This window comes from Vitis riparia, chromosome 3 (genome assembly GCF_004353265.1).
Source record: "Vitis riparia cultivar Riparia Gloire de Montpellier isolate 1030 chromosome 3, EGFV_Vit.rip_1.0, whole genome shotgun sequence".
In the NCBI taxonomy this organism is placed as follows: Eukaryota; Viridiplantae; Streptophyta; class Magnoliopsida; order Vitales; family Vitaceae; genus Vitis; species Vitis riparia.
Genome location: NC_048433.1, coordinates 5159073 through 5186069, shown reverse-complemented (window position 1 = coordinate 5186069; position 26997 = coordinate 5159073). Strand labels below are relative to the sequence as shown.

At 36.0% G+C, this 26997-nt stretch overlaps 4 protein-coding genes and 1 non-coding gene across 5 annotated transcripts; 4 read left to right on the top strand and 1 right to left on the bottom strand.

Moving 5' to 3' along the window:
• Positions 1-2351: 2351 nt before the first annotated feature.
• LOC117911396 (protein CYPRO4-like) lies at positions 2352-5736 on the top strand. The gene is given in 5 exon segments (XM_034825752.1): positions 2352-2825; positions 2828-3106; positions 3109-4031; positions 5203-5437; positions 5440-5736. Coding segments are annotated over 5 exon segments (1896 nt in total). The 5' UTR covers positions 2352-2410; the 3' UTR covers positions 5484-5736.
• Positions 5737-6229: 493 nt separating this feature from the next.
• On the bottom strand, positions 6230-14744 carry LOC117911397 (EKC/KEOPS complex subunit TPRKB-like). The gene is made up of 6 exons (XM_034825753.1): positions 14641-14744; positions 7520-7586; positions 7262-7384; positions 7075-7158; positions 6880-6966; positions 6230-6789 (listed from the first exon to the last, which is right to left on the bottom strand). The coding sequence occupies exons 1-6, from the start codon at positions 14706-14708 to the stop codon at positions 6628-6630; spliced, it is 591 nt and encodes a 196-aa protein (XP_034681644.1). The 5' UTR covers positions 14709-14744; the 3' UTR covers positions 6230-6627.
• Positions 14745-14857: 113 nt separating this feature from the next.
• On the top strand, positions 14858-14930 carry TRNAR-CCU. The gene has a single exon. It is a non-coding gene; the product is annotated as a tRNA-Arg (tRNA).
• A 201-nt stretch (positions 14931-15131) lies between these two features.
• Positions 15132-19111, top strand: LOC117911719 (probable LRR receptor-like serine/threonine-protein kinase At1g67720). The gene is given in 13 exon segments (XM_034826116.1): positions 15132-15207; positions 15379-15519; positions 15522-15686; positions 15689-15917; positions 17166-17314; positions 17317-17577; positions 17580-17627; positions 17722-17857; positions 18108-18179; positions 18273-18341; positions 18432-18503; positions 18601-18672; positions 18823-19111. Coding segments are annotated over 13 exon segments (1533 nt in total). The 5' UTR covers positions 15132-15134; the 3' UTR covers positions 18869-19111.
• Positions 19112-20739: 1628 nt separating this feature from the next.
• On the top strand, positions 20740-26950 carry LOC117909697 (protein disulfide-isomerase SCO2). The gene is made up of 3 exons (XM_034823789.1): positions 20740-21820; positions 24951-25077; positions 26669-26950. The coding sequence occupies exons 1-3, from the start codon at positions 21389-21391 to the stop codon at positions 26740-26742; spliced, it is 633 nt and encodes a 210-aa protein (XP_034679680.1). The 5' UTR covers positions 20740-21388; the 3' UTR covers positions 26743-26950.
• Positions 26951-26997: the final 47 nt, after the last annotated feature.

The window sequence follows — 26997 nt, the reverse complement described above, 5'->3', positions numbered from 1 at the left end:
AAAAGAAGGGTTTATATAGTTTTATGAACCCTAAGAGATCGGTATCCCGAATTAACTTTTTATGTTAAGAATTCTTACACTGAATTTGTCTTTTTAAAAACCGAATTCATTTCTTAGAATTATTTTTAATACCATGGTTTTTTTGAACAAAATTTAAAAAGTTGGTGTACTTGTAAGTTGTAACTAGGGAGATTCTAGAAGCCCAACAGACAGAATCATGCATTCAAATGAATAATAATGGGCTTACAACATGGTTCCAGCCAAATATCCGAATGCCCACACGCTTAGTTGAGAAGTGCCAAAATGTTAGATGATGAGAGGAAACACTCACACAATGTGTGTATATGGGGGTTGACCGTGAACTCACTTGGCTGCCTTCGTGACTTCCAGTCTTCCACCATCAACTGTCTATGTGAGCATTGATGGACCCGCCTGTCCTGCATTATTTGTAGTGGATCATCGTTGGCCCCCTCCTTCAACTTCCGAGTAGAGTAATGCCACTTTTGGTACCATTCAAAGGTTTTAGATTGGGTGAAATGGTCTCATCTTGTTTGGCCCACCAACACTATTATCATTGGTTTGTTGATAGCTACGGTCCTTGTGTTTATTTTTATTTTTATTTTAAATTTTTTATGCTTTTCTATTGATTTTAATATAAATGAATAATCTTTTGGATTTATGTTCGCTTTAGAACATGGGCTTGTGGTATGGACAAGAGTCACAAGGGACAAGGATGTACAAGGGGTTGTGGCATCCGAGGGATGGTGGACAAAGACGAGGATTTTGGTAAGGCTGCAATTCATGTCGTTGATGTCTTGTTTTTATGTGGTCTTAAAGCTCAGATACCATCCAAACATGACATGAATAATAATTGAATTATCGTATAATTTATTTAACTTATTTAATAATCAAATAAAAATCATTTTAATGGAAGATAAAATAAAAATATACATATTAAGATATTAAAAAATATCATTTCTAATGGGATATGATATCTTTTAGTACTATATCTTATGGACGTAATATCCCAAAGTCCTGTATCAAGATATGTTATGTTTATATTGAGTTTATAAAATGAATAAAAAATGAAATAAAATACATATTAATTTTTAATGTTTATATTTGTTTCAAATAAAAATTATATTGTATTCTAATATTTGTTATTAAAATAAATATGAAATCTCTCACATGCTTAGTGTTATTTGGAAATTATTCAACAATTTAAAATTTAGTAGATAATTATTTATTTATTAATATTCATGATTAACATATTTGGAATTATAAAAAAAGAATTATTTTTTACTATTCAATATATGATATTAAATAATACATACATTAGTATTATTATATAATATATTTTATACATATTTTTTTAGTTCTTTTTAAATTATAAAATTAATTTTTTTAATCAAAATTTTTTATTTTATAAATAAATAATATAAAAAAATTATGATACAATTTATCTCATATTTTAGTTTATGATTAACATATCCATATAAAAGGAACATAAAAAAAATGTTGGAAAATATATTTGATCACTTATCATACCTTATATTTGATTAAACATATGATATGCTAATTAACGAGATAATTTATTATATCCTATCATTGACCAAATATAGAATAAGAAATATTATCATATTTGTTATTTTATGTCACGCTGACTAACCAAACATGACGTAGTTTCAACATCATTGATACAAATATTTACATTTCAATTCAATATCATCCCTATAAGGGGGGGTCACCTCCAAGAACAAAATGGAGTAACACATGTCACATTATAATATGAGCGCACAATTCTATTTGGAAGTATGCAAAATTGGACAACAACAAAATTGAATTGATCAGTATTGACTTTATAGGAATGACCATATGATATGGGAAAGTTGGACTCCCATCAAATTTGAACCGACTTAATATAAGCCCAAATTCAAGTTTGGGCCTTAAACCTTGGCCGACCTCCAAACAACTACTGAAAAATGGTTTGGATTGGGCCAAACCTTTGGGCCTGTCATCAGACAGTACCGAACGTACACTTATCTATTGATCAATGACCATACGATATGGCAAAGTTGGTCTCCCATCAAATTTGAACCGACGTAATATAAGCCTAAATTCAACTTTGGGCCATAAACCATGGCCCAACTCCAAAATAATTACTAAAAATTGGCTGCGATTGGTCCAAACCTTTAGGCCCGTCATCAGACCACACCGAACCTACACGCATCGACTAATTACTTGGACACGAAGCAAATCGCGGCGTGTGATGAACACCAACCGGCATAGCCGGTGACTGCACCGTCTATATATAAAACCCTAACTAACTAACCGTATTTTCAGAATTCAGATCACGAAGCTCTGAAACTAATATTTGAAATTTGGCTCTTCATTTCTATCGAATCGAACCATGGGAGGATCCCACAGTCGCGAAGGTCTCGACCTTTCTGATTCATCAGATGACGAAGTAGAAGAAGAAGAGGAGGAGCAATACGACGACGTTTCCGACCACCCTACTTCTTCTTCAGGTACTGACCGCAAAACCCTAACCCCGACCTCTATCTCAGCTTCTCTTGATGAGGTTGATGCGAAGCTCAAGGCTCTCAAGCTCAAGTACCCTTCTCAGAGCCCTGATTTGCCCAATGCTGTCAAGCTCTACCTTCACATCGGTGGCAACACCCCCAAAGCGAAATGGATTGTTTCCGAGAAAATTGCCTTCTATTCCCTCGTGAAGACGTGTAAAATGGACGGTGGTGATGAGGATGAGGATGACGGTGAGGTTGGTGGTGGCAGTGGGAGTGAGTTGTTCTGGGTGTTGAAGGTGGGTCGAAGATTCGAGCTAGGGTTTCCACGGAGATGCAAATTAAGATGTTTGGGGAGCAGAGGAGGGTTGATTTTGTGTGCAAAGGCGTGTGGGCGATGAAGTTTTTCAGGGATGGTGACTATCGGAGTTTTGTGACTCGGTTTCAGGATTGCTTGTTTGAGAATGTGTATGGGGTGAAGGCGACGGAGGAGAATAAAGTAAAGGTTTATGGAAAAGACTTTATCGGGTGGTTGAAGCCGGAGGTGGCTGACGATTCCATGTGGGAGGATGCCGAGGAGGGGCCGTGGAAAAGCCTCAGGCGAGATCGACCCATGATTTGATGGAGGAGTTTGAGGAGGCAGCCACAAATGGAGGAATCCAGAGCTTGGCGTTGGGGGCATTGGATAATAGTTTCTTGGTGGGTGATTCAGGTGTTCAGGTTGTTAAGAATTTTAGCCATGGGATTCATGGAAAGGGGGTTCATGTCAAATTTGATAGTGGGGGGTATAAGGGAGGTGAAACCCCAAAGAAGGGGCTTTTGATGAAGGCAGAGACAAACATGCTTCTTATGAGCCCATTGAAGGATGGGAAGCCTCATGCAACAGGGCTTCACCAGCTTGATATTGAGACGGGGAAGATTGTGACCGAATGGAAGTTTGAGAAGGATGGGACAGATATTACCATGAGGGATGTTACAAATGATGCTAAGGGTTCACAATTGGATCCTTCGCAATCGACCTTTTTGGGATTGGATGATAATAGATTGTGCCAATGGGATATGCGGGAGAAGAGAGGGATGGTGCAGAATATCGCCACTGCTAGTTCACCTGTATTGCATTGGACACAAGGGCATCAATTCTCTAGAGGGACAAATTTTCAGTGCTTTGCTACTACTGGAGATGGTTCAATTGTTGTTGGGTCACTGGATGGGAAGATAAGGTTGTATTCGAGGACCTCTATGAGACAGGCTAAGACTGCATTCCCGGGGCTTGGCTCACCTATTACTCATGTTGATGTTACATATGATGGGAAATGGATATTGGGTACAGCAGACACTTTTTTGATCCTGATCTGCACTTCGTTCACTGACAAGGATGGGAAGATAAAGACTGGATTCAGTGGTCGTATGGGAAATAAGATCCCAGCTCCCAGACTGTTGAAGCTGACTCCTGTTGATTCACATATGGCTGGGGTGGATAATAAATTTCACGGTGGCCAATTTTCATGGGTAAGTTGATTCATGTCTTCCATATTTCATGCTATGTCTTGCTTGATCCATACATGTCTATCTTGGTCATTTAAATTTGGCTGATAAGAGCTTACATGATATTTTGTTAGTTTGTTGCAGATTATTCATTGTCACTTTTGTTGTTGGCAATCCTGTTCAATTTCAGCTTTTCTTTTCACACTCTTTGTGCATATTATCAGAATCACATTTCTTGTTAATAGCCTAACTAAAAAAGAAAAATCATGTCCTTTGCTAGTGTTTTTCAGGTTCTTCAACCTGTCTTTTTTTATAGGTTTCAACCTGAATATTTTAAAATCACGTCTATTTCCCCATTTGAAGACTGAATTTCAGAATGTTGCAAGACTTGTTCCTTTGGATGCAGTTGTCAGTTTGAACCTGTTGAACCCCTCTCAATCTAACTGATTTGGAAAGTTTGGAAGACTGAGGTGAATAGTTTCTCACTAAATAAAAAATGATTGGGCTAATTGATTTAGGTTAATTTGTGATTGGAGGCAATTTTATAGGGAAATTTGCTTCACTTATATGCCAGAATGGTTTTTTAGATATTTGATCTAACTGATTTAGAAAATTTGGAAGACTGAAATGAATAGTTTCTCACTAAATAAAAATGATTGAGCTAATTGGTTTTTAGATTAATTTGTGATTGGAGGCAGCTTTAAGGGAGATTTACTTTACATGGATGCTAGAATGTGGTTTTTATTGGATATCAATGTCACATTGGTTTTGTTTGGATTATGTGGTTGCATATAGTGGAGATGAAAGTACGCTATTCTACATTCTAATGCTAGATTTGAGGAAGCATTTGTGGAGATACTTTGTTATTCTTCTGAAATATTTTGTTTTTCACTTTTGGGGTTGTTGGGGCTGGGGGGTGAGCGTAGGGGAGAAGAAAAATAGCTGAGGCGGGTGCATGCAACTTGAATACTTCTTTTGCCACCTTCAAACATGGATTCTTATAAAAGAGCAAGTGATGCCTTTTTTTTCAATTAACAAAACACCATGGATCTTTTAGAATTTCTTTAAACTTCGAATACACTCCATGTTTCTCATTTCAGTTCCAGTCGTCAAAGATAATCTATTGGACTACTCGTCAAAAAAAAAAAAGGCAATTAGACTGATGGATGTGTTGCATTTTATATTGTATTTCCAGGTGACTGAGAATGGGAAACAAGAGCGGCATCTAGTTGCAACAGTGGGCAAGTTCAGCGTGATATGGAACTTCCAGCAGGTGAAAAACAGTAGTCATGAGTGCTACCAGAATCAGCAAGGGCTCAAGAGCTGTTATTGTTACAAGATTGTGTTGAAGGATGAATCCATTGTCGAGAGTCGATTCATGCACGACAAGTTTGCAGTTAGTGACTCACCAGAAGCTCCACTGGTGGTGGCAACCCATTGAAAGTCAGCTCTTTCAGCATTTCTAATAAGCGGTGACATCTCTAAACTGTCTTTCTTTAGGTGGTGTTGCCGTCTTGAAGGGAGTATGAAGAATGGATCCTACTGCCATGGGGTCCTTTCTTTATTTGTATTTGATTTTCTTTTTCTTTTTTTTTTCTTTTTTTTGGGTGGGGGGGTTGGTTTGAAATTGGCTTCTGCTTGTATCTACTTTGGACACGGAGAACATGTTTTTCATGGTGTAAAGGTTTCCCTTCTATGATAAGTTTGCGTAGCTGCAAAAAGTGTCACATTTTTATGGGTGCTGTCTGATTGAGAAATTAATGGCACCTTTACTATACCTTTCCAGAAATGGAATAAAATAATAATAATGAATTTCATTAAAGAATTTACAAAATTATTAGGAAATTAGTTGTTTTGAATTATTTACTAATCGTGAAGGAAAATAAAATAAAATGAATGATACTCTTGAACAATAAATAATTAAATTTATGATTATGGAGAATAAAGACATTGGAATAAAAACTCATTTCTTAAAACTTATTAATATAATCTTTTTGAGTTTTATTTGAATAAATAAAATTTGAATTACTTTTTTTCCCTACTTTATTATATACAACTAATCTAAAGTAAAATAAAAGATATTTAATTTATTTTTATTAAAAAATTATTGGAGTCAGAAAATTCAAGCAGAGCATACCTTACTAATTCAGAAAATATTACATTTATTTGAAAATAACCTGCAAGAGAAGAAATTGCACATTGGCAATTAAAAAATATTTGGATAGTGTAAGAAGCATTTTTATTGACGTTGGCAATTAAATTGCATAACACAACCTTAAATTAAACAATATTTGCATAATACAAAGTAAAGCAATAGGCTCCAAGAAAAGGAATGAATTTCCTAACCAATAAATTAATGAGACCCACTCTCATTCCATGTGTGAAGCCAAATCTTGGAATCCCAAAGAACACACTTGAGATCCAAATCGACACCGGTATTTCCATAGCAGCATATAGCCGAATACCTTCTTCAAAGTTTGGCATGATCCATTCATTGTCCTCATATGGAGGACTGCAGATAATAGATCTGGTTTTTGCTGTAATAAAGATGTTTAAGTTATTCATTTGTAACGTTACAAACACCGTGTTGCATCGAGTTGCAGATTGAAATCCTAGAATATCATCCTCTGAGAAGGAAAACAATGGCGGATGACAAGAGATGGACATGGGGAAACAAGAAAAGTAACTCTTGCTTCTCACAAGCATCACGTGAAGCGATCCGGCATGTAATAGCATCTGCAAGTGAGGATATACCTAGTTCCGGGCCAGTAATTTTGTAGTGCTGAGGATTAAACCATTGAGCATCAGAAGCTAAAACCAGCATACGATGGACAAAAATCAATAGCGAACCTAAATTGTTCAATTCACAAACCTTGTGTATCTGGGCTTGGTCTGCTCTTCCTTCCATCTCCTCCAAATCAATTTCCTTTCCATGGATAAGTTTGTCTATGTCTTTCATCTAAGTAAAACACAAAAACACGGCTACTGTAATTGTTTTCTACCATTGGTTAACCGTAGCATCACAAAGCAAGTCAACGCTATATCATTCATGATATAATAATCTCACCTCATCAAGAGAAGTGTTGAACCGAGCAACAAGGACATATGTTGAGCGGTCAGAGATACCACATCTTTTAAGGGATTCTGTAATCTAGTAAGAATTGAATGCTATAAGTTATAATGAAATTGGGGGAAAAAAAAAAATCAAGCAATGAACCACAGTACTTAAAAATAAAATGGCAGGAGATGATTACATGCTTAGATCCTGAGTAATTGTAAACAAGCTCAGAATGAAGAGTGCGTGTGGTCAGTGACTCCCGTGATTTGGCTATAAGTGTTTTATGAGCAGCTGCTAGAACAGGGAAAACATCTGGAATCTGCCTCAGTTATTGATGGAAGCAATGTTAAGACCCAGAAATAATGAGACAACACTGTGTATGTGTACTTGCTACACATGAGTGTGCACATATAATCAGTGTGAGAGAGACATAGAGAATGGTTAAAGTTTTTACTAGTGATGCATTAAGAAATGCAACTTCTGGCTCCAGTGTTCCAGCTTGCATAGAATCCAGGAGTTCCCTGCAGCACAATAAGTTCATCCCAGGCTTTAGACACCCAATAAAAAAATATCATGTGCAATGCACCACATGTACACAGAATCTATACAAAGTGCACCAAAAATTCACTTATTTTTTTATGTTTTGGAATTTGGACCACCTTGTATGAAAAGAAAGCTCATATAAAAAAGGAACATGCCAAACACAAACCATTCCTCAATCCCTGAAACCACATCCCCCTGCCCCCAACAACAACAAAGGAAACAAAATTAAAGAACAATAAAAAATAAAAAATAAAACTAGAAAATAGTTGCCTTATCCAAGAAAGCCATACGAGAAAATATTCTTGCCATGAGATGTGGAATTTGTTTTGCTAAAAAGAGAGAGCATGCAGTACTATGAGTCAAACATCCAGCTTATCACATGAAATGCTCATTCTGATGCAGAAGCCCAATCCAATGAACTTAAATAAGAGCTCAATAGTGTAAAGAAATGAACATAGAATAGATAATCATCTGATTTGCAGATTTTTTTTTTCCCTTTAAAATGATCTATAAATTTTCTCTACCATAAAAGAAAAACAAAAAACAAAAAACAAAACAAAACAAAACCCAACTTTAATAAGAGCTCAATACTGTAAAGAAATGCACATAGAATAGATAATTATCTGATTTGCAGATTTTTTTTTTTTTTTCCTTTAAAATGATCTATAAATTTTCTCTACCATAAAAGAAAAACAAAAAACAAAACAAAACAAAACCCAACTTTGCAAAACTGAAAGGCTAAAGCCACTTAATCAAATTATATTATTTTCTAGCTTGTCTCGTACATGGGTGCATGTAAAATGATGGACCCCATTCTATGACATTGCAATTTGTGCAACAATAAAGACAAGATTCTATGTTGAATGACTATATTAAGGTTCATCTATAAAAGATTACCAAAGAATCTAAATAAAACATATTTTATGGATCTTCATAATAGTATATGTATATTTCTGGTTCATGGCAAGAGCAACAAATAAGACCTTCACTTAGGCACATGTCAAGATTCAAGATGCACTGAGCATCTTGCCACTGGGTAAAGGCAATAGGAGGAGTGAACCCCCTCCCATCTCACTGGTAGGAGTGATGGATGCTGGTTTGGCCACAGCTAAGTAGAGGATCCCCTCTGGCTCAAGATCAGAGGGGATCAACAAAAAAATATTTTATTCTTTTTCACCATACATGAAAAAACATAAAATTTCATTATCTGTAAGACAGTGAGTAACAAAACCTTTACCCTCAACCTGAAATGAACAATCCACCTTGACCCAAACAACTAATTATACTCACAAAAAAAAATATTTTTTTAGACATTTCCAATTATATTCTAGATTTTCCAAAAGTCTAATCTAACTTTCAACCTAATCAATACAAGATATTCAACCAACTTAAATATTTGAATTTTTGAAGAGTCAGCCACACTTCAGCATCCAAGTTCATCTCGAATTGAAAACAAGAGTTTTCCACTTACTAGACAAAAAACAAGCGGATGGACAACCTAATGTCTGCACTCTAAATGAACCATGTAAAAAAGGCCTATGAAAACTTAGGTTCCACCAAAACACATAACATTTGGTTACAAATGAAGACTAATTCATTCACCTTTGCATCTCTCCCAAAAAACCCACCAAACATCAACAGGCACTCTACATCATTTAAAAATAAATAAAAATTCATAGTTGCTAAAAGCCTAGGATTATACTTGTTCTGGTTATCTACCAAAAGAGTGACCAACTACACAAGCAAAACACTCTGCAATTCACACAAAATTTCATGCACTACCAAGGGTAGGAGATGAGAACAAGTATAACCCATCAGGTCTTCTTTACACCATAGGAAAACTCCATAATAGCAACTAGCAAAAATTTCCTTCCATGGACTTACAAAATTCCAAACCCATGCTCTCAAAATTTGCAAACTGTGCTAGGTTACAAATTTTGGGATGAGGGTAATTTTACAAAGTAAAAGTTTTTACTAAATGCACCGCCATCCATCAATTCGGATTTGTAGTATATATATCCTTAAGTAGGAAAAGCAAAACAATTCCTCACTCATAAGAAAACAACTTCCCACCCCATCAAAAACAATAATAGGAGGAAAATAAATTTCCTAAAATAAGTACCAATCACAAATGCAAACATTTGCATAAACATTCAGGCCACAGCAACTTTTCAGTGCATTCTGAACCATCATCCTTTCTATGGTATAGAACTGAACAATTTCGAAAGCAATGGGTCAACTACTTGGTTCTGATAAAGTGCAAACAGTTTTCTCATTTCTAATGCTTCCTTTGGTTGCTAGGAAAATAAATTTGAAACTTTCCCTAACAAAATCCTCTGCCAAACCAATCCTGACAACACTACTCTGTCAAACTCCAGTTGAGTTTTCTTTTCCTTCTTTTCAATCAAACAAGGAACAGAGAAAAGGAAAGCAAAAAAGAACACACACAAGGCCAAAAAAAATTTCCTCTTTCCTTTTCCTCCATTTTCCTAGATGCCAAAAGAGGTAGTAGAACAAAATGAATAAATATTTAGAGAGAGAAAGAGAGTACTTGGAATTAGAGACAGTGAAGAGAACAAGACAGAGAGAGTGCCCATTGATTTTTAACACCTTCATGGCTGCTACTTGATTTTTCCCATTTCCACTGAAAGTTAGGGCTTTTGGCAATTGAAATGAGAAGAAATGTAATTTTCTATAATAATGAGGGTAGTTTAGACTTCTAAGGCAGCCAGCTGAATTTGATATTCTTCCTTTAAATAAAATTATGCATAATTTATCATCAAGCGCCTATAGCTCAATGGATAGAGCGTCTGTTTCCTAAGCAAAAAGTTGTAGGTTCAACCCCTACCTGGCACGCAATAATCCTATTTTTAATTTTCTTATAAATAATAATTCAATCTTATTTTTCCTTCACTTTCTAATGTAGCTCAGTGGATAGAGCATCTATTTCCTAAGTAGAAAGTCGCAGGTTCGACCCCTATCTGGCGCACAATAATCCTATTTTTAATTTTCTTATAAATAATAATCCTATTTTTAATTTTCTTATAAATAAGAATCCAATCTTATTTTTCCTTAGCTTTATATTTTCCATCAAGTGCTTGTAGCTCAGTGGATAGAGCGTCTGTTTCCAAGGCAGAAAGTCGTATGTTTGACCCATACCTGGTGCGCAATAATCTTATTTTTAATTTTCTTATAAATAATAATCCAGTCTTACTTTTCCTTAATTCTATATTTAAAAAAAAAAAAAAAAACTTTTTAACTTTATATTTTTCATCAAGCATCTGTAGCTTAGTGGATAGAGAGAAGAAGAAAAAAAAAAGGCAAAAATCACAAGGCAGTGTGACTCGGTCAGAGGCCCCTAGTGTGTTAACCTTATGAGACCCAAATCCAAACATTGCTCTCTCCACAAAAAAAGAAAAAAAAGAACCTCTCTATGCCCTTCTACCATCTCTCCATCTTCCTACGTCTTGTTACCATCCCTCCATGCCCTCCCTGCACCCAGAGGTAATCAATCATACCCCACCATATAGCACCCACATTAAAATATAATACTACAATTTTCCAAATCTCTTTGAATTCCCTTCTTTGAATAGATTTATAGTATTTTCTCCTGATCTTAGATTACATGTTATCATGTTGGATTCTGTTTTTTCTGAATGAATGCAGGGTGTAGATGTTCTAATTTAAGAAAACCTTTGTGTTATTTGGTAGATGTCCTTCTAAACTGTGGTCCAACCAATGAGATATTCACAACCAACCTGAAATTTATTACCGATGAAGGCTTCATTTCTGTTGGCAACACATCAACCCTCAACACACCAGATTTGTTATCAATACTGTCTACATTGAGATATTTTCCAGACAAGTCAGCAAAGAAGTACGGTTACCTGATTCTGGTGATTAAAGGAGGGAAGTATCTAATAAGAACTGCCTACTATTATGGAGGTTTTGGAAGGAATGAGCCACTGGTTTTTGAGCAGAACATTGATGGAACCAAGTGGGGCATTGTTAACATGACTGAGGATTATGCAAAGGGGCTCACCTCATACTATAGATTGTTGCGGCTGCCATGAGGAAGATGCTCAGCATCTGTCTTGCCAGGAATGGAAAGACAGTTTCAAATCCATTTATTACAGCTCTTGAGCTGGAGAATATAAAGGCTTTTGTGTATAGTTCCACTGATTTTACACAGTATGTGCTTAACATTGTTGCTAGACACAATTTTGGCACCAATGACAATAACATTAGGTAAGTACACTTTCCATGTATAACTTCTCTAAGCACTACTCATTTAAGTGATCATCACCAGAACAAAAAAAAACAAGTAATGACCCCAATCCTATTCAATATCTCAATGTTTAACACTGGTAATCTAAGAAAATGAAAGGAAAATTAAGATATGTGCAGGCAGAGTATGTTGTACCCCTTATAAGGCAGAGGAATATAAAACCAAGTTTTATATGTAGACTGAACCTTGAGGAGTTTCTTATAGTGAATATATGAAGATGATCCATACAACCGATTCTGGGAACCATTCATGGATAATAATCCTATTGTTGAGAGCCCTTCTAATATAACACCCTCAGATTTCTGGAACATGCCACCACTAAAGGCGTTTTAAGGCAGCAATCACAACAAGCAAAGGAAAGGCACTTCAAGTCCAGTGGCCTACTGTGCCTCTTCCCAGTAACAACTACTATATTTCACTCTACTTCCAAGATAATAGGACACCAACCCCCCACCCTTTTTCTTTAATGGTGAAAAGCAATATATTAAAACAAAGCACTCCAAAGTACGCACAAAGTATACATAGGATGTTAAGAGCGCCTCAAAAAAGAAAAAGGGCCAAATGAAAAACAGCACCCTCTCAAACCGAGAGCTCAATCAATTCACAAAATCAACAATGGACGAAAGGCTGGAAACTAAATATACCTTAACTCATGCCCAAAGGTTAAAAAGAAAAGAAAGTTTAAGCCCTTGAACCGAATGCCCATACCCCTCATTTTCAAATGTCCTATTGTTTCTTTCCTTTCAAACTGTCCAGAAAAGACAGAGGAATAGCTCATCACACTTTTTTTTTTCCTCTTCTTACCCACAAAAGACTTGTGCCAACCTAACAACGTTTGTCTAACCGATAATGGAAGCACCCACGACATCCCAAACAAAGAAAACAACAAGTGCCAGAGAATCCTTGCCCAGCCCATTTAGTTGGAGAGTTTTCAGTGTTTCTGTTAATGGCAAGAACTTTTTCACTAATCTGAATGTTACAACCGATGGTGAGATGGTTTATGGGCCTCTCTCTGGACTGACTGAGATGTCATGACTCCCGGAGCTGACATAACCATTGGGCCTGTGATCAATGATGGGGAGGTCTTTCAAATGTTGCCACTTGGTGAAAGGACTCTCACTAGAGATGATAGCCACTCTCTCCATTTCTTTTACTCATACACACTCATCAGAATTGTTCTTTCCTCTCATAGTGATCCTTTTATGCATTTAAGTATATTTACAGTGATGGAATGGAAGATTTGGCAAGAGGTTTTGACAACATTCCTCAGATTGGAGTGGAGATCCATACCTGCCTCAAAACAACTCATGGACTGGAGTTACATGTACACCAGGAAAACTTGCTCGAGTTTTGTTACTTTGTGAGTTGACTAAAATTATTTGTGTATATATATACATGTATATAAGCCGGGCTCTTTGAAACATATAACTTAAGCCTAGAAGGCAATGATAATGAAGTTTGCAAGTCAATATTTCACAAACCAAAACACAATTTCATGAACTTAGAAATGATCTCTCCAATCAATTCTCAGTTTTGGGTAACAGCAGAAATGGTCATACCGTCGTACCCAAAGGAAGTGGATTAAATTAGCTATATAGAAACTAAGTTATAGGTGATAAATATTGTAGGTGTTCATAGATCCTATTTTTTATTTTGGGTTGCCACATGTTTGGATGCTTGAAGGAATCTAACAAACTTCATTTGGGTGGGTTGCTGTCACCAAGCATAGCCAATTTGACTGCACTTACCCATCTGTAAGTAATCTAGTTATGTTGATCACCCTATCCAACTCAATTGGATTGTTACGATTGTTTACTCACAAAAAACTGTTACTTGGACTTTACAGTTGGCTGGGGGGGGGGGGGGGGGGGTCGGGGGTCAAACCCTCGGGTCCTACCCCAGAAATGAGCACATTGAATGAGCTACGAAAAATGTTAAGTCCCCAAAAATTAGCAAAACTGAATGGCTAAAGCCACTTAATCAAATATGTTATCTTTCTAGTCATGCAATAATAAAGGGAAAAAAATCTATGTTGAATTACTATATTAAGGTTCATCTATAAAATTACCAAAGAAACAAGCAGATGGACAACCCAATGTCTATACTTTAAATGAATCATGTAAAAAATGCTATGAGAACTTACGTTCCACCAAAACACATAGGTTATGTTAGGTTCCCGGAAGGTACTAAGCAAAAAAAATGCTAACAAAAATGATTTTTCCAGAACCAAACATAGCCATTGTTTAGTTTTATTCTAAAGAAACATCCTCAGGATGTTCAATCATCATCATCATCACCATCAAGGACGATATATATGCATCACAAGCTCCCATGATCCTTTCTATAGCATAAAACTGAACAATTTCCACAGTAACGGGTCAACTACTTGGTTCTAATAAAGTAGAAACAGTTTTCATTTCTAATGTTTCGTTGGATTGCTAGGAAAATAAATTTAAAAATATTCCTAAAAAACCCACACTCAACCAATCCTGACAACACTTGTCCGTCAACTCCAGTTGAGTTTTCTTTTCATTCTTTCCAAAAAAATAGGGAAAAAAGAAAAGGTAAGCAAATAAAACACACAAGACCAAAAAATCTCCTCCTTCCTTGTCCTCCCTTTTCTAGGAAGCCAAACGGAGCGTAGTACAACAAAAGGAAAGAACATTTATCATCCCTTTTCTAGGAAACCAAACCGAGTGGAGTACAACAAAAGGAAGAAATATTTAGAGAGAGAAAGAGAGTACTTGGAGTTCGAGACGTCAGTGAAGAGCGCGAGACAGAGAGAGTGCCCATTGATTTCGAACACCTTCATGGCTGCTGCTTGATTTCTCCCGTTTCCACTGGAAGTTAGGGCTTTCGAAGAGATGAGGGAAAAACGTAATTTGTATAATAGTAAGGGTAGTTTGGACTTTTAAAGGACAACTGATTTTGATATTCTTAGATTAAATAAAATTACATCCAGCGCCTGTAGCTCAGTGGATAGAGCGTCTGTTTCCTAAGCAGAAAGTCGTAGGTTCGACCCCTACCTGGCGCGCTTGATTTTTGCTTTTTCCATTTTTTTTTTAAAAAAAAAAAAACCAAAGAAGGAGGAGATGGCAGAAAAGGCTGACTCGGTCAGAGGCCTTGTATGTCAACCCCATACACAGGCCAAACACATTCCCAAAAATTCCTCTCTCGCCACAAAAAAAAAAAAAAAAAAATCCTTCCCTTTCTATGCCTTGCTGCCATCTCTCCCACCATGTCTCTCTCCATCTTCCTCCTATCTCTTGTAACCATCCCTCTCTCCCTCCATGCCATCCCTGCACCCAGAGGTAATAAATTATACCCACCATATATATATACAACACCCACATTAAGATATAATCCTACAATTGTCCAATATCTCCTTGCATTCTCTTCTTTGAACAGATTTACAGTACTGATCTCCTGATTACCATCTTGGATTCAGTTTTTTTCTGACTGGCCTTGGTGTTTTTTGGTAGGTGTCCTTTTGAACTGTGGCTCAACCAAAGATATAGTCACAACGAACCTGAAATTTATTACCGATGAAGGCTTCATTTCCGTTGGCAACTCATCAACCCTTAAAACACCAGATTTGTTTCCAATACTGTCTACATTGAGGTATTTCCGGACAAGTCGGCTAAGAAGTACTGCTACGTGATTCCGGTGATCAAAGGAGGGAAGTATCTGATAAGAACTACCTACTATTATGGAGGGTTTGATGGAGGGAATGAGCCACCGGTTTTTGAGCAGATCATTGATGGAACCAAGTGGGGCATTGTCAACACGACCGAGATTATGCAAAGGGGCTCACCTCATACTACGAGATTGTCGTGGCTGCCATGGGGAAGACGCTCAGCGTTTGCCTTGCCAGGAATGGGAAGACGGTTTCGAGTCCATTTATTACAGCTCTGGAGCTGGAGAATATGGAGGCCTCTGTGTATAATTCCACTGATTTTACCAAGTATGCGCTGAACGTTGTTGCTAGACACAGTTTTGGCTCCAACGATGATATCGTTTGGTAAGTACACGTACACTTCTCATGGATAACTTCACTCTTTACTTCTAAGTATAAAGCCTGTATAACACTTTGCCGTTCAAATTTATTAAGTAGCAATACTTTACCTTTAATTTTTTACACTCTAATTCCAACATTGGTTCAAGTTCAGATACAATGAATTTTGACTTGATAGTTTGAAAGTGAAATTTTTCTTAAATGTTTTCGAAATATGGAAGTCATAAATTTGATTTTGATTTTTGATTTTAGAGAAATGTTTATTTGAAATTTTCATATATAACTGAAAAGCGTGATAACTTCGAATTTGAAAAGCAAGTATTTTTCTTACATTTTGGCTTTATTTCTTCATTCAACAAATTGCTTATTGACTTTTAAATAAGTTTATGGGTTAACTATTGTTCTTAAATAAGTTTGGAGGGCAAAGTGTTGAATTTTGCATGAATACATTAAAAGTAAAAAAGGGTAGAGTGTATTTAACCCTAATAGTTGTCGCAAAGGTGAAATTTGTGGACATTGGCCCAATTCAATGATATTTGAGTAAGTTTGAGCAATCATTTCTAATACTTAGATTAGATTTTGATCAATTTTCTTCAACTTAAACGATCAATTTGGACTGGCCTCAAATCAACTTTTGAACAACCAAATCTAAGCCAAACCCGATTTAACATTTTTATATTATTTTATATTATATTTTTCTTTTTATGTTTTTAAGAAAAAATATCAAGTTTTTATCTCATTTACTTTTTAAATTTTGGTATAAATACATAGAAAAAAAAAACTAAATTACGGATGGATTTTGAATTACAATATGATCAACTTAAGTCTAACTATACCAACCCAAACTCACCTTCAGTTTAAAAAAATGAAATTGAGTTGGATTTGGATTGAACGTCTCTGGTTAAAGGTCAAGTTAAGTTGTACTCTGATTGCTTCTTAATTTGGATTAGCTATTAGCCTGACTCAATCTGCTAAAGTTGCAGCTTACTTATGGAACTGAGTATGGTTGATGTCTGATGACCACAACCATATTGAGGTTTACTAAAAAGGCTAACGGAATGTTTGTGCAGATGTTTAACCCCAGCCATTCAATATCAAAATGTTTAACAGTGGTAATCTGAGAAAATTTTAGATAGAACCTGTGCAGACTCCCTGCTATACTAATGGTGAGATCATGGGGGGATTAAGATGTGTGTGTAGGTAGAATGAAGCTTGAGGGGTTTCTGATAGTGAATATATGAACTGTGAAACTAGCTTTCCAGATGATCCATACAACCGGTTCTGGCAACCATTCATGGATAATAATCCCATTGTTGAGAGCCATTCCAATATAACTTCTTCAGATTTCTGGAACACGCCACCACTAAAGGTGTTTAAGTCAGCAATCACAACAAGCAGAGGAAAACACTTCAACTCCAGTGGCCTACTGAACCTCTTCCTAGTAGCAAATACTACATTTCACTCTACTTCCAAGATAATCGGACACCAAGCCCATTTAGTTGGAGAGTTTTCAGTGTTTCTGTTAATGGCAAGAACTTTTTCACTAATCTCAATGTTACAACTGATGGTGTGATGGTGTATGGGACACAATGGCCTCTCTCTGGGCTGACTGAGATTGTCATGACTCCTGGGGCTGACATACCCGTTGGGCCTGTGATCAATGCTGGGAGATCTTTCAGATGCTGCCTCTAGGTGGAAGGACTCTCACTAGGGATGGTAGCCACTCTCTCCATTTCTTTACTCATATACACCACCAGAATTGTTTTTTTCTTCCCATAATGATCCTTAATGCATTTGGAGGATTTTACAGTCATGGGAATGGAAGATTTGGCAAGAGGGTTTAACAACCCTCCTTCAGATTGGAGTGGAGATCCATGCCTGCCTCAAAACAACTCATGGACTGGAGTTACATGTACAACAGGAAAACTCGCTCGAGTTGTTACTTTGTGAGTTCATTAAAATTATTGGTACCAGGCTCTTTGACACATTTAACTAAAGCCCGGTGGGCAATCATAACCAAGTTTGCTAATCAATTCTCAGTTTCGGCTGACAGTAGAAATAGTAGTACTGCCATATCTTAATGAAGGGGCCGGATCAAATTAACTATATAGAAACTAAGTTATAGGTGATAAATATTGTTGGTGATCATGGATCCTCTTTCTGATTTTGGGGTGCTAAATGTTTTGGTGCTTGAAGGAATCTAACAAACTTCGGTTTGGCCGGGTCACTATCACCAAGCATAGCCAATTTGACTGGACTTACGCATCTGTAAGTAATCTAGTTATGTTGATCACCCTACCCAACTCAATTGGATTGTTAATTACGATGTTCACTCACAAAATTGTTAGTTGGACTTTGCAGTTGGCTTGGGGGGAACAAACTCTCGGGTCCTATCCCAGAAATGAGCACATTGAATGAGCTACAAACTTTGTAAGTCCCCAACAAATTTTCACTCTACTTCTCAGGTCCTGTACATTTATGACCAACAACATAATCTGTTTCTGTTTTAATCTGACCAAGACATTTGGAGGACAATGGCTTTGAAGGATCTTTCCCTCAATCATTAGACCAGGTTACGAGCCTTCAAGAGATGTAAGTTTCCATCATTGAGAACAGGCTACCCAATAGTATTTTCCAGTTTTCCAAACATTATATTACCTATTGAATGACTTAGTACTTTTGTCAACAGTTACGTTCAAAACAACAATCTAAATGGTACTATTCCAGGGACACTACAAAAGAGACTGGGCATAAACCTCAAGTAAGAATGAAACTCCCACCTTTTCAACAATTTTCAAACAAGAGACGTTCAAATGAGTCTCCTATATCTTAATAGGAAGCTTGTCAATATACTCTGCAACTTTGCTAAAATTAAATGACTGTCTACTGATGATGTTCTTTCCTACTTCAGGGTTACTCCTGGAAATCATCTATCAACGTCGGCCGAAAGTAAATGAGGAAAGCTGAGAAAGGAACAGGAGGTTTTCCTATACCAGTTCAAGAGGTAATTGGGAAGCTTTTAGTCCTTAAATGAATCTGGGCAAGTTGGAAAATAGGATATGAACACTGCCGAAAATGGTGGAAGACATCTACTGAATACCCTTTACTTGTTTGTTTCGATGGCTACATGTTTGTGTTCTGCTTCTCCTATTGTAGGCATTGTTATGCTAAATCAACAAGCTGAGTCCCACACACTGTAATGATCCTATATATATATATATATAAGAATCAGCTCAATTACAGAAAAAAATTCTTTTGAGTGATTAAAGAAGGATCATCAAGAGACAGTCTTCAATATTGCATTCCTCTAAACAATAATACTTACGCAGCTTAACTGTTTGACATTTGCATCTCTCGTTCACATCCAAGATATCAAATACAGAAATTAAGTTCCAAAGTTGCAGGCTGTAAGTCTAATAAACAATCTATCAAACTAACGTACGTGAAGCTCACACCTCCCTCACAACTCAATCTGCTCAAAACTTTTAGCCAGTTGGGAGTGATTTTGATTAAAATGCTTTTAAGACTACGTTAGTCATGAATTCTAAGAAAGTCTATATATTAAGAAAGATAAAAATATTCAAATATTAAAAAAAATTAAAAACATTTTCTAAAATTACTTTCAATTCCTTAATTTTTAATAGATATAATAACAAGGTAGGTTTGGGACGAATTACTTTCATCTCAACCCTGTCCAATTTATTCAAAATAATTTTTATTCTTGTCCCGTCTCATTTAACTTTTTCTTTTTAAAAAAATAATTTTTTTAAAAAATATTTTTATATTTTTTAATTACATTAAAATAAATATATTTTATAAATCATTAAAATATTATAATTTTTTATAACTTATTTTATTATTATTATATTTAAAATAGAAAAATAATAATTAAATTAAATTTATTTTATATATAATTAAGACAGGATAAGGTGATACTTGAACATGTCACAAACCCATTTTGGTTTTTTTTTTTAAAAAATCAAACCCACCTCAAACATATTTTTTTAAATTCCAAACTCATATCATCACGAGTGTAGCAAGACGAATCACCAACCAAAAAAACCCCACCCATTATCATCCCTAGTTTCTAGCATTTTTTAATAGTGATTTTTTTTTAAGAATCACCGACCAAGTAATTCTCTTACAATTACTTTAAATAATTTTCAAGATTTTTAAAAGTCAAAGTAACACTTTCAAACATTAAAAAACACTTATAACTCTTCCAAATTACTTTAAATTAGAATCCATTTTGTAGTAATTTTTGGAAGTGCTCTTAATTTTTCTAATCCCTGAAAATTTTTATCTTTAAGTATTTCATCCATAAGGAAATTAGCTAATAAAGCCAATACCCATGAACTCTAATGTGAAGGTAAAGTGTCAATTACAGAATTAATTTAAACTATAAGGGAAATTAGCTAATAATGCATATCAAAATAATAATAATAATCAGGTGTCCAGCAAGGAAACCTTTTTATTCACATTTATAGATGTTTATTGAAAATTTTAAATTTTTCCTATTTTATTATGGTAAAAGTAAAACCAAATATAAAAAACCATTTAGCAATTTTTTTTTCTTTTTTTAATATTTTTTTGGAAACAAACACACCCTGAAGGTATTTCATATTTGGACTATTTTCATACCAGCAACGTAAACAACTGGTTCCTTTTGGTCACCTGCTTTGGTGTAACTGCAAATCGACATTCTCCAAGACATCCTCAGGCTTTCACGATTTGAAAAGGAAGGGGGGTGGCCTGTGCTGTACTAGTTTGGTTTGTTTGGAAAAGGAAGGGATTGGACAATCATACGATCCGTTTGATTTCCAAGTACTTGTAAAAACGGGCACATACACATGCGGTGGATTTGACCTACTTCCAAGATTACCTCTCCAGAAATAAAGACATGTTTTTCACGACTCCCACGTAGCATTTATATCTGCGGACTCCAAATCAGATAGAAACTAGCAGTTGAAAGAATAACTGTGGGCGTTTTCGATCATCTGAAGCACGCAGAGGCAGAGCCCCATTGAGTTTTCCCTTTTCATTTTCTTCAGAACGACACCGTTTGAGTTTCCCCGTTTCCTTTCCGGCCTCAACATATTACATATCCAATTGCATTTCTCCGCATCAGTCAGCAATGTTAAGATTTTCGGTCTCTGATTCTTCCGGACAGAAGGCAGTTTCTGTTTCTCCGTTTTGAAGTTGGAATTCTCCGTCGGACATTTCCGGTCTTTTATTTTTAAATTTCTTTTTTCCTGGAAAAGGGTGTTTGTGTTCCCAAAAGGAGAATCTCACCCAACTTGTTTGGAAAACGCATTTTTAAGTCCCAAAGGTCTCACAAGGCAAACGAGTCACTTTGGACAAAATCTAAAAATGGCGCTCATTTGAAGGCTTGAAGCATATTGTAGCTTAAAACTGGGCTGCCCGGATTTTCTGATTAGCACACTTCCCTCCACATACATAAAACGGCCCATCTTGAAATGTTACCAGCAAACCCTAGCTCCATTTTGTACTCTTCAAACCCTTCAATCTTCTCTCTCCCCAAATTCTCCATCTCCACCGTACGTTGCCGTGCCGCCGACCTCCCCGCCGCCGGCCCCTCATTTCCCCGCTGGCTCCATTTATTCACCACTGCCGACGCTTCCGCTGGCTTGCGGTCCAAGCAGGACCTGGATGGGGTCGGAGTCGGAGGCGGAGTTGGAAGCACAGCGGATGGCTCGGCTCGGAGAAGCAGTGGTAACGCCGGCAGTGGTGTTAAGGTAAATGCGTGGGAGAAGCGTTGGTCGCGGAACAGGGAGAGCTACTTGGCCGATGACGATGAGGCTCTTCCACTACCGATGACGTATCCTGATTCCTCCCCTGTGGCGCCGGAGGAGATCGATCGTCGGCTTCGTTGCGATCCCCAAGTCGAGGTATTGCTTTTTTCTTCTTCTTCGTCTTCTTTTATCGTTGTTGGTTTCCGAGGTTGTTCATTGAATTTGGAGGTGTTTCTTTATTACCTATGAAAATGGTCGATGTTACCTTTGTTTCAAATTTTTTGAAAAATCAAGGGTATTTTTTATCTGTATGAAAAACCTAACCGCCTTGGAGGATTGATTCCTAAGGTTTAACAGTACCCTTATCAAAATGGGAGATGTTATCGCCAGGCCAGTATTTGTTGCTTTTGAGGCTATTTAAGGCTTGTATTGAAGCAACTAAAAGAGCTTCTTTAGGAATAACATTTCTCTTATTATCAGGTACTCTTATAAAATACATAGAATGAGTAATATTAGGACTCTCTGAAGCTGTCTAAATGTAGTCGTTGTAAAGGCATTTGAAGCTATGGTGTGGATCCAGTTTCAGTTCTTAACTTTGAAGGAAGTGGAAAGCAAGTACCATTGTCACTAGTCTCACTAGGGCAGCACCAATAATGGCATGAGATCCAGTGTTTGATGAATTCCAATTGGTAAATCGTCATACATAAATCATTGCAACCTTTTCATTGTAGATGGGTTTGTTGACCACCTTGGTTGCCATTGTCCAATCTCTGTATAGTGCAAAAATCTTTTTGAAAAAAAATGTATCCAAATAAATTGATTGAAAGTTGTCTAAGCAGGGACATCTTGTATCCATGTTCCATTCCTTGTTTTCTAATTCTAGCATGGCAAGATTGGGGTAGTTACTGAAACTTTCAAGTGCCATCTTCTTAAATATACTAAGACTTAAAGAATTTGCCATGTCCTGTAAATTGTAATTGCCAAAAAAGTAGAAGCGAAGCAGAGAAATGATCTTAAATTGACAGAGAAACTAACAGCTTACTGAATAATGAACTAAACTAATATGAACTCTAGAAATGTCTCATCAATTACCCAACAAAAGCTTTATGGAATAGCCATTGCATACAGTTTTTTATCACAAAGGATATTTAACGATGTGATCAGGCATTTTTTGATAACGTTGAGAGTTTTTGTTTACATGGTTATGATGTGTGTGGAGTGCTAATTGGTATTGTATTTTTTGGGCTAGTGGTTGTCAGCCAACTTTTTCAATTGAAATGTTATAATCCTGAAATTAGGAAGATCTGGTATAGTACCATTAGGGGTTTGACATTCTTGTAGAGTTCAGAAAGAGGTTCAACAATTAATGATGACAGCACTTCCAAGCTTGTTAGTTACTACGTTCCGTTTACCAATTTGTCATTATTGTTAAAATTATACCTTATGGAGGGAGATTTATCGAAATGTATTTCTCACAAGTGTTTCAGTTGTTTCCTAAGAATTTGCCACAGAAGTCCATCAAGTTTCCCAAACTTTCCAAAACCTTTCCCCTTATTTTATTTTTTTTTTTCAGTTTTGTGGATACCTTTCCCACCAAAACTAAATTGTTAGGCAACCATGTTTCATGATTTCATCCCAAGCTTGACATATGTAACATGGGCATGATGGTACAAGATTTATGCTCAAAAGGAGCTATAGAATTAGCAATTAGTTTCATGTGACATCATTCAATTTCTTTTAGAACTTTGAAATTTAATTTGGTTAATTTGAATAATAATTGATCAAAGAGCAATAAAATAATTTAATAAGATTCTGACCTGACACAGGGATCATGCCATATGCATTTCTTGGTATAAAGACAAAACCCTAAAAAACTGGGAAGAAAGTGTTAACAAGAAGCAGTGCAAAAAATTAAAATTAAAACTAAAAGACCAGAGAGACAACCTCTCTATTGGGACATGCAAACTGCTCAAGGAGGGCAAGTATATCCTCTAAGCTCCTCAAGAACCAAAGCACCCCTTTTTGACCAAGAATTGAACTCCTTCTGTGACTGGAAAAACCTCTTGATTTCTCTTATAATGAATATAATCCTCAGAAATCCCAAAGAGTTCTCTGATTGATAATTGTAGAAGGATCATCTTCTGCTATTTGGTCTCCTCCTTACCCTAGCCTTTTGAGACCTTCCAGTGAGAGCCTAGTGAAATACCACCCTGTAACCCCTAGCTCTAAAGAAACCCAATTTAACTTGTAGCAGATGGTCTCTAAAAATTTTGGTGCCCCTATTGGATATGGATTCCCTGAAGGAGACCCAAGAAAGTTGGTGTTTAACCACCTCAAGGGAGGAATAGCCAATTAGATGAAAAAGGAAGAAAGTTTCTATTGAATGCACAAGCCTCTTTCCACTTCCTCAAAACATATTAAGGGCCATCTCTTTAAATTCTTCTGTCAGTGAGGCATGAAAAAGGGAAGTTTGTCCTACACCAACTGCCGAAGGTAACAACCTTCACATATTCCAGAGTTTCTCTGTCCAGCTGGTTCTAACTCCTAAGCAAGGCAAGGCAGTTGACACCACCTCCATAACTGAACAATCAACCATCCACATGCCCAGAAGAACAAGTCTGTGCCTATGAAGTTTGGTGTAGCTTGAACCCTATGATTTTTAGTTGGCATTGGTTAGTAATGCCCAGTATTTTGGTTTCATTGAGGTGTGTCTAGGTTCCTAAACTTTATATTTGGGTTTGGAACTTGGGGTTATGTTGACTTTGACCAGCCTGCCTTCATCTGTACAACACTTCTGAATACTAATTGTATGTAATTGAATTTTGGTTGCTATCCCACCCATTTACAATAGGTTGCTTGTTTAAGAGCATTGATTTCATTATGCAACTTAAATGCCCCTGAAAACATTTGAGCTCCCTTATAAGTGCTAAGAAAAAGATTAAAACTAAAAATCATTAATTAGTATCATCTAACTACCTAAGTGATCCATATGGTGCAGGCAGGCAAGGATGATCAAATAGTCTTGGACTGTTTTTGTTTTCATACTTGGTTTCGAAGAAATTATCATAGAAAAAATTTAGAAGATCCAACGTCACATCTAATGATGAAACTTGGCATCCAAGATCTCTTATGGGGCTTGTCTTGTAGTGGTTTTGCCACAATACTCATATTGTGTGACCTGGCTTCATGCCTGCAAAATTGTTTGACTTTGCTTTGGTCAAAACCTCACAGTATTAAGGTTTCTACAATTTGATAATGTCGTCTGTTTCATTTTTTGGGGTTGCAGGATTGTAAGGAAGTAGTTTATGAGTGGACTGGAAAATGTCGGAGTTGCCAAGGAACAGGATTTGTTAGTTACTATAATAAAAGAGGGAAGGAGACCATCTGCAAATGCATACCCTGCCTTGGAATTGGTACTTACTTTCTTCTTCTTTCTTTGCATTATTGTTGGTTAAATGTGTCGAGTCATGAGTGCATTCTGTTTTGTGTTCTTTTCCACAAACCTAACCATAAATTTTAAGATTAAATATGGCAAGAGTGTAAAAATGTTGGTAGCAGTACTGTATTTATCTATCTTGAAATTAGATGACATATCAATTTATCCAACACTTAGAACCCTGCTACCCCTGCTATGAACTATATATACCCTGGTTTTGTTACGCAATCTTTTAACATTGCATAATGGTAAACTCTTCCCCCCTGCAAGAGCTAGCTTTCAATCCTTTGTCCAAGCCTAGGTCATGACTGCCTAATTAGAGCCCTGTTAATCCTATAGAGTTCCAACCCCTTGCTTTCTGTTCTTGTTATAGAGGTATGTAACTTCACCAATTTGTCCTCTACAATGTGGAGATTATGATTTTAAAGACAGTTAATGAAATTGTAATGAAGATCAAAGGCCTAAAATTACACCTTGCAGTTCATTATTTCAGTCAAGGTTTTAAACTTACAGTTCAAGACAGTTTAAGTTTCAATCGCTAGTTTGTCTAGGAGCATTGGAATTTGAAATCAAAATTTGGACTTAGATGAATTTTAGTCACTTTATAAATTCAATTTCATTGATTTTATGGGAATTTTAAAGCCATGGTTTTTGTGTTGAAATTATTTTGGGGTGTATTTTTCAAGGAGCTGTGATGTTTGGAAATATGGCTTTGTCAAGTTGCATTGAGTTATTTGTGGACCTTTTAGTCAGCTTGTGAGTAACATATTGGCTATTTATCTAATTCTACTCCAAAAACTGCAAATTTTGTGGAATTTGTTTGTTTCTTATTTGGTGAATATCCAAATCCTGTATTCAAATAATTGCCTGTTCATATCTGGGCATAGTCCACTCTATGTCAGTTGTGCATCCAGGTGCGCCCAACTTTAAAATTCATTTGTGTCTTCTCGTCCTCTTTAGATTCAAATGACTGTCAGTTTCTTTGGCATGTACGATGATAAGTGGTGTTTGGTAAACCAACTTAATAATTTAACGTAACTTAATAACTTAATTTAAGTCATTAAGTAAATTAAGTATATTTGGTAAAATAACTAAATAATGTGAATTAAAATAAAAAACAATTTTAAATAATAAGTAAAAACAATTAACTTATTTTTAAGTTCATATTTTCATTTTAACTTTTTACCATCATTTATCCTTTGTTACTCCATGACCTTCATCGTTACTTGACCTACCTTATCCTAATAATAATTTATAAGGATAAATATGTCAATTTGATGATTTAGAATAAGTTTTAGGTTAATTTTAATCAAACAATCTTAATACTTAAAAGTAAGAATTAAATAATAAGTTTTAAGTCAATAATTTAAGTATAATTTAACTTAAATTTCACTTAAGTCATTGAATAATAAGTATTAAATTTTACCAAACGCCCTTTAAATCAAACTAGGATGAGCATGCCCTTATTGGCTTTAGCACAATTTATCACATTCTTCTTTCTTCTAAACGATTCGGGATATATTAATTTTAAAACATAAGGCTCACATTAGATATTCTCATGACTGCAGGATATGTGCAGAAGATAACAAGTCGCAATGACATTGAAGTGATGGAGGATTTGGAAAATGGAAAACCGCATTAACCGTAACAATATAGATCCTTTCTTCCTATTCAGGAATATATAAATAATAATTTTATCGAGTCTCACTACTGTTTAGTGAGAGCACTGCAAGGATCACCTCGGCTTTAATTTTAATAAATAGAAAGTTTTGTGATTCAATTATAAATGGTGTAAAGCATCCTCCCAAAAGGAGAGTAGAGGAGGTGAGAATCAAGGAAGTATTTTGCAATTTGTTGAGAGAATGTATTCTTTTCTGTATGTTCATCCTCTGCACCC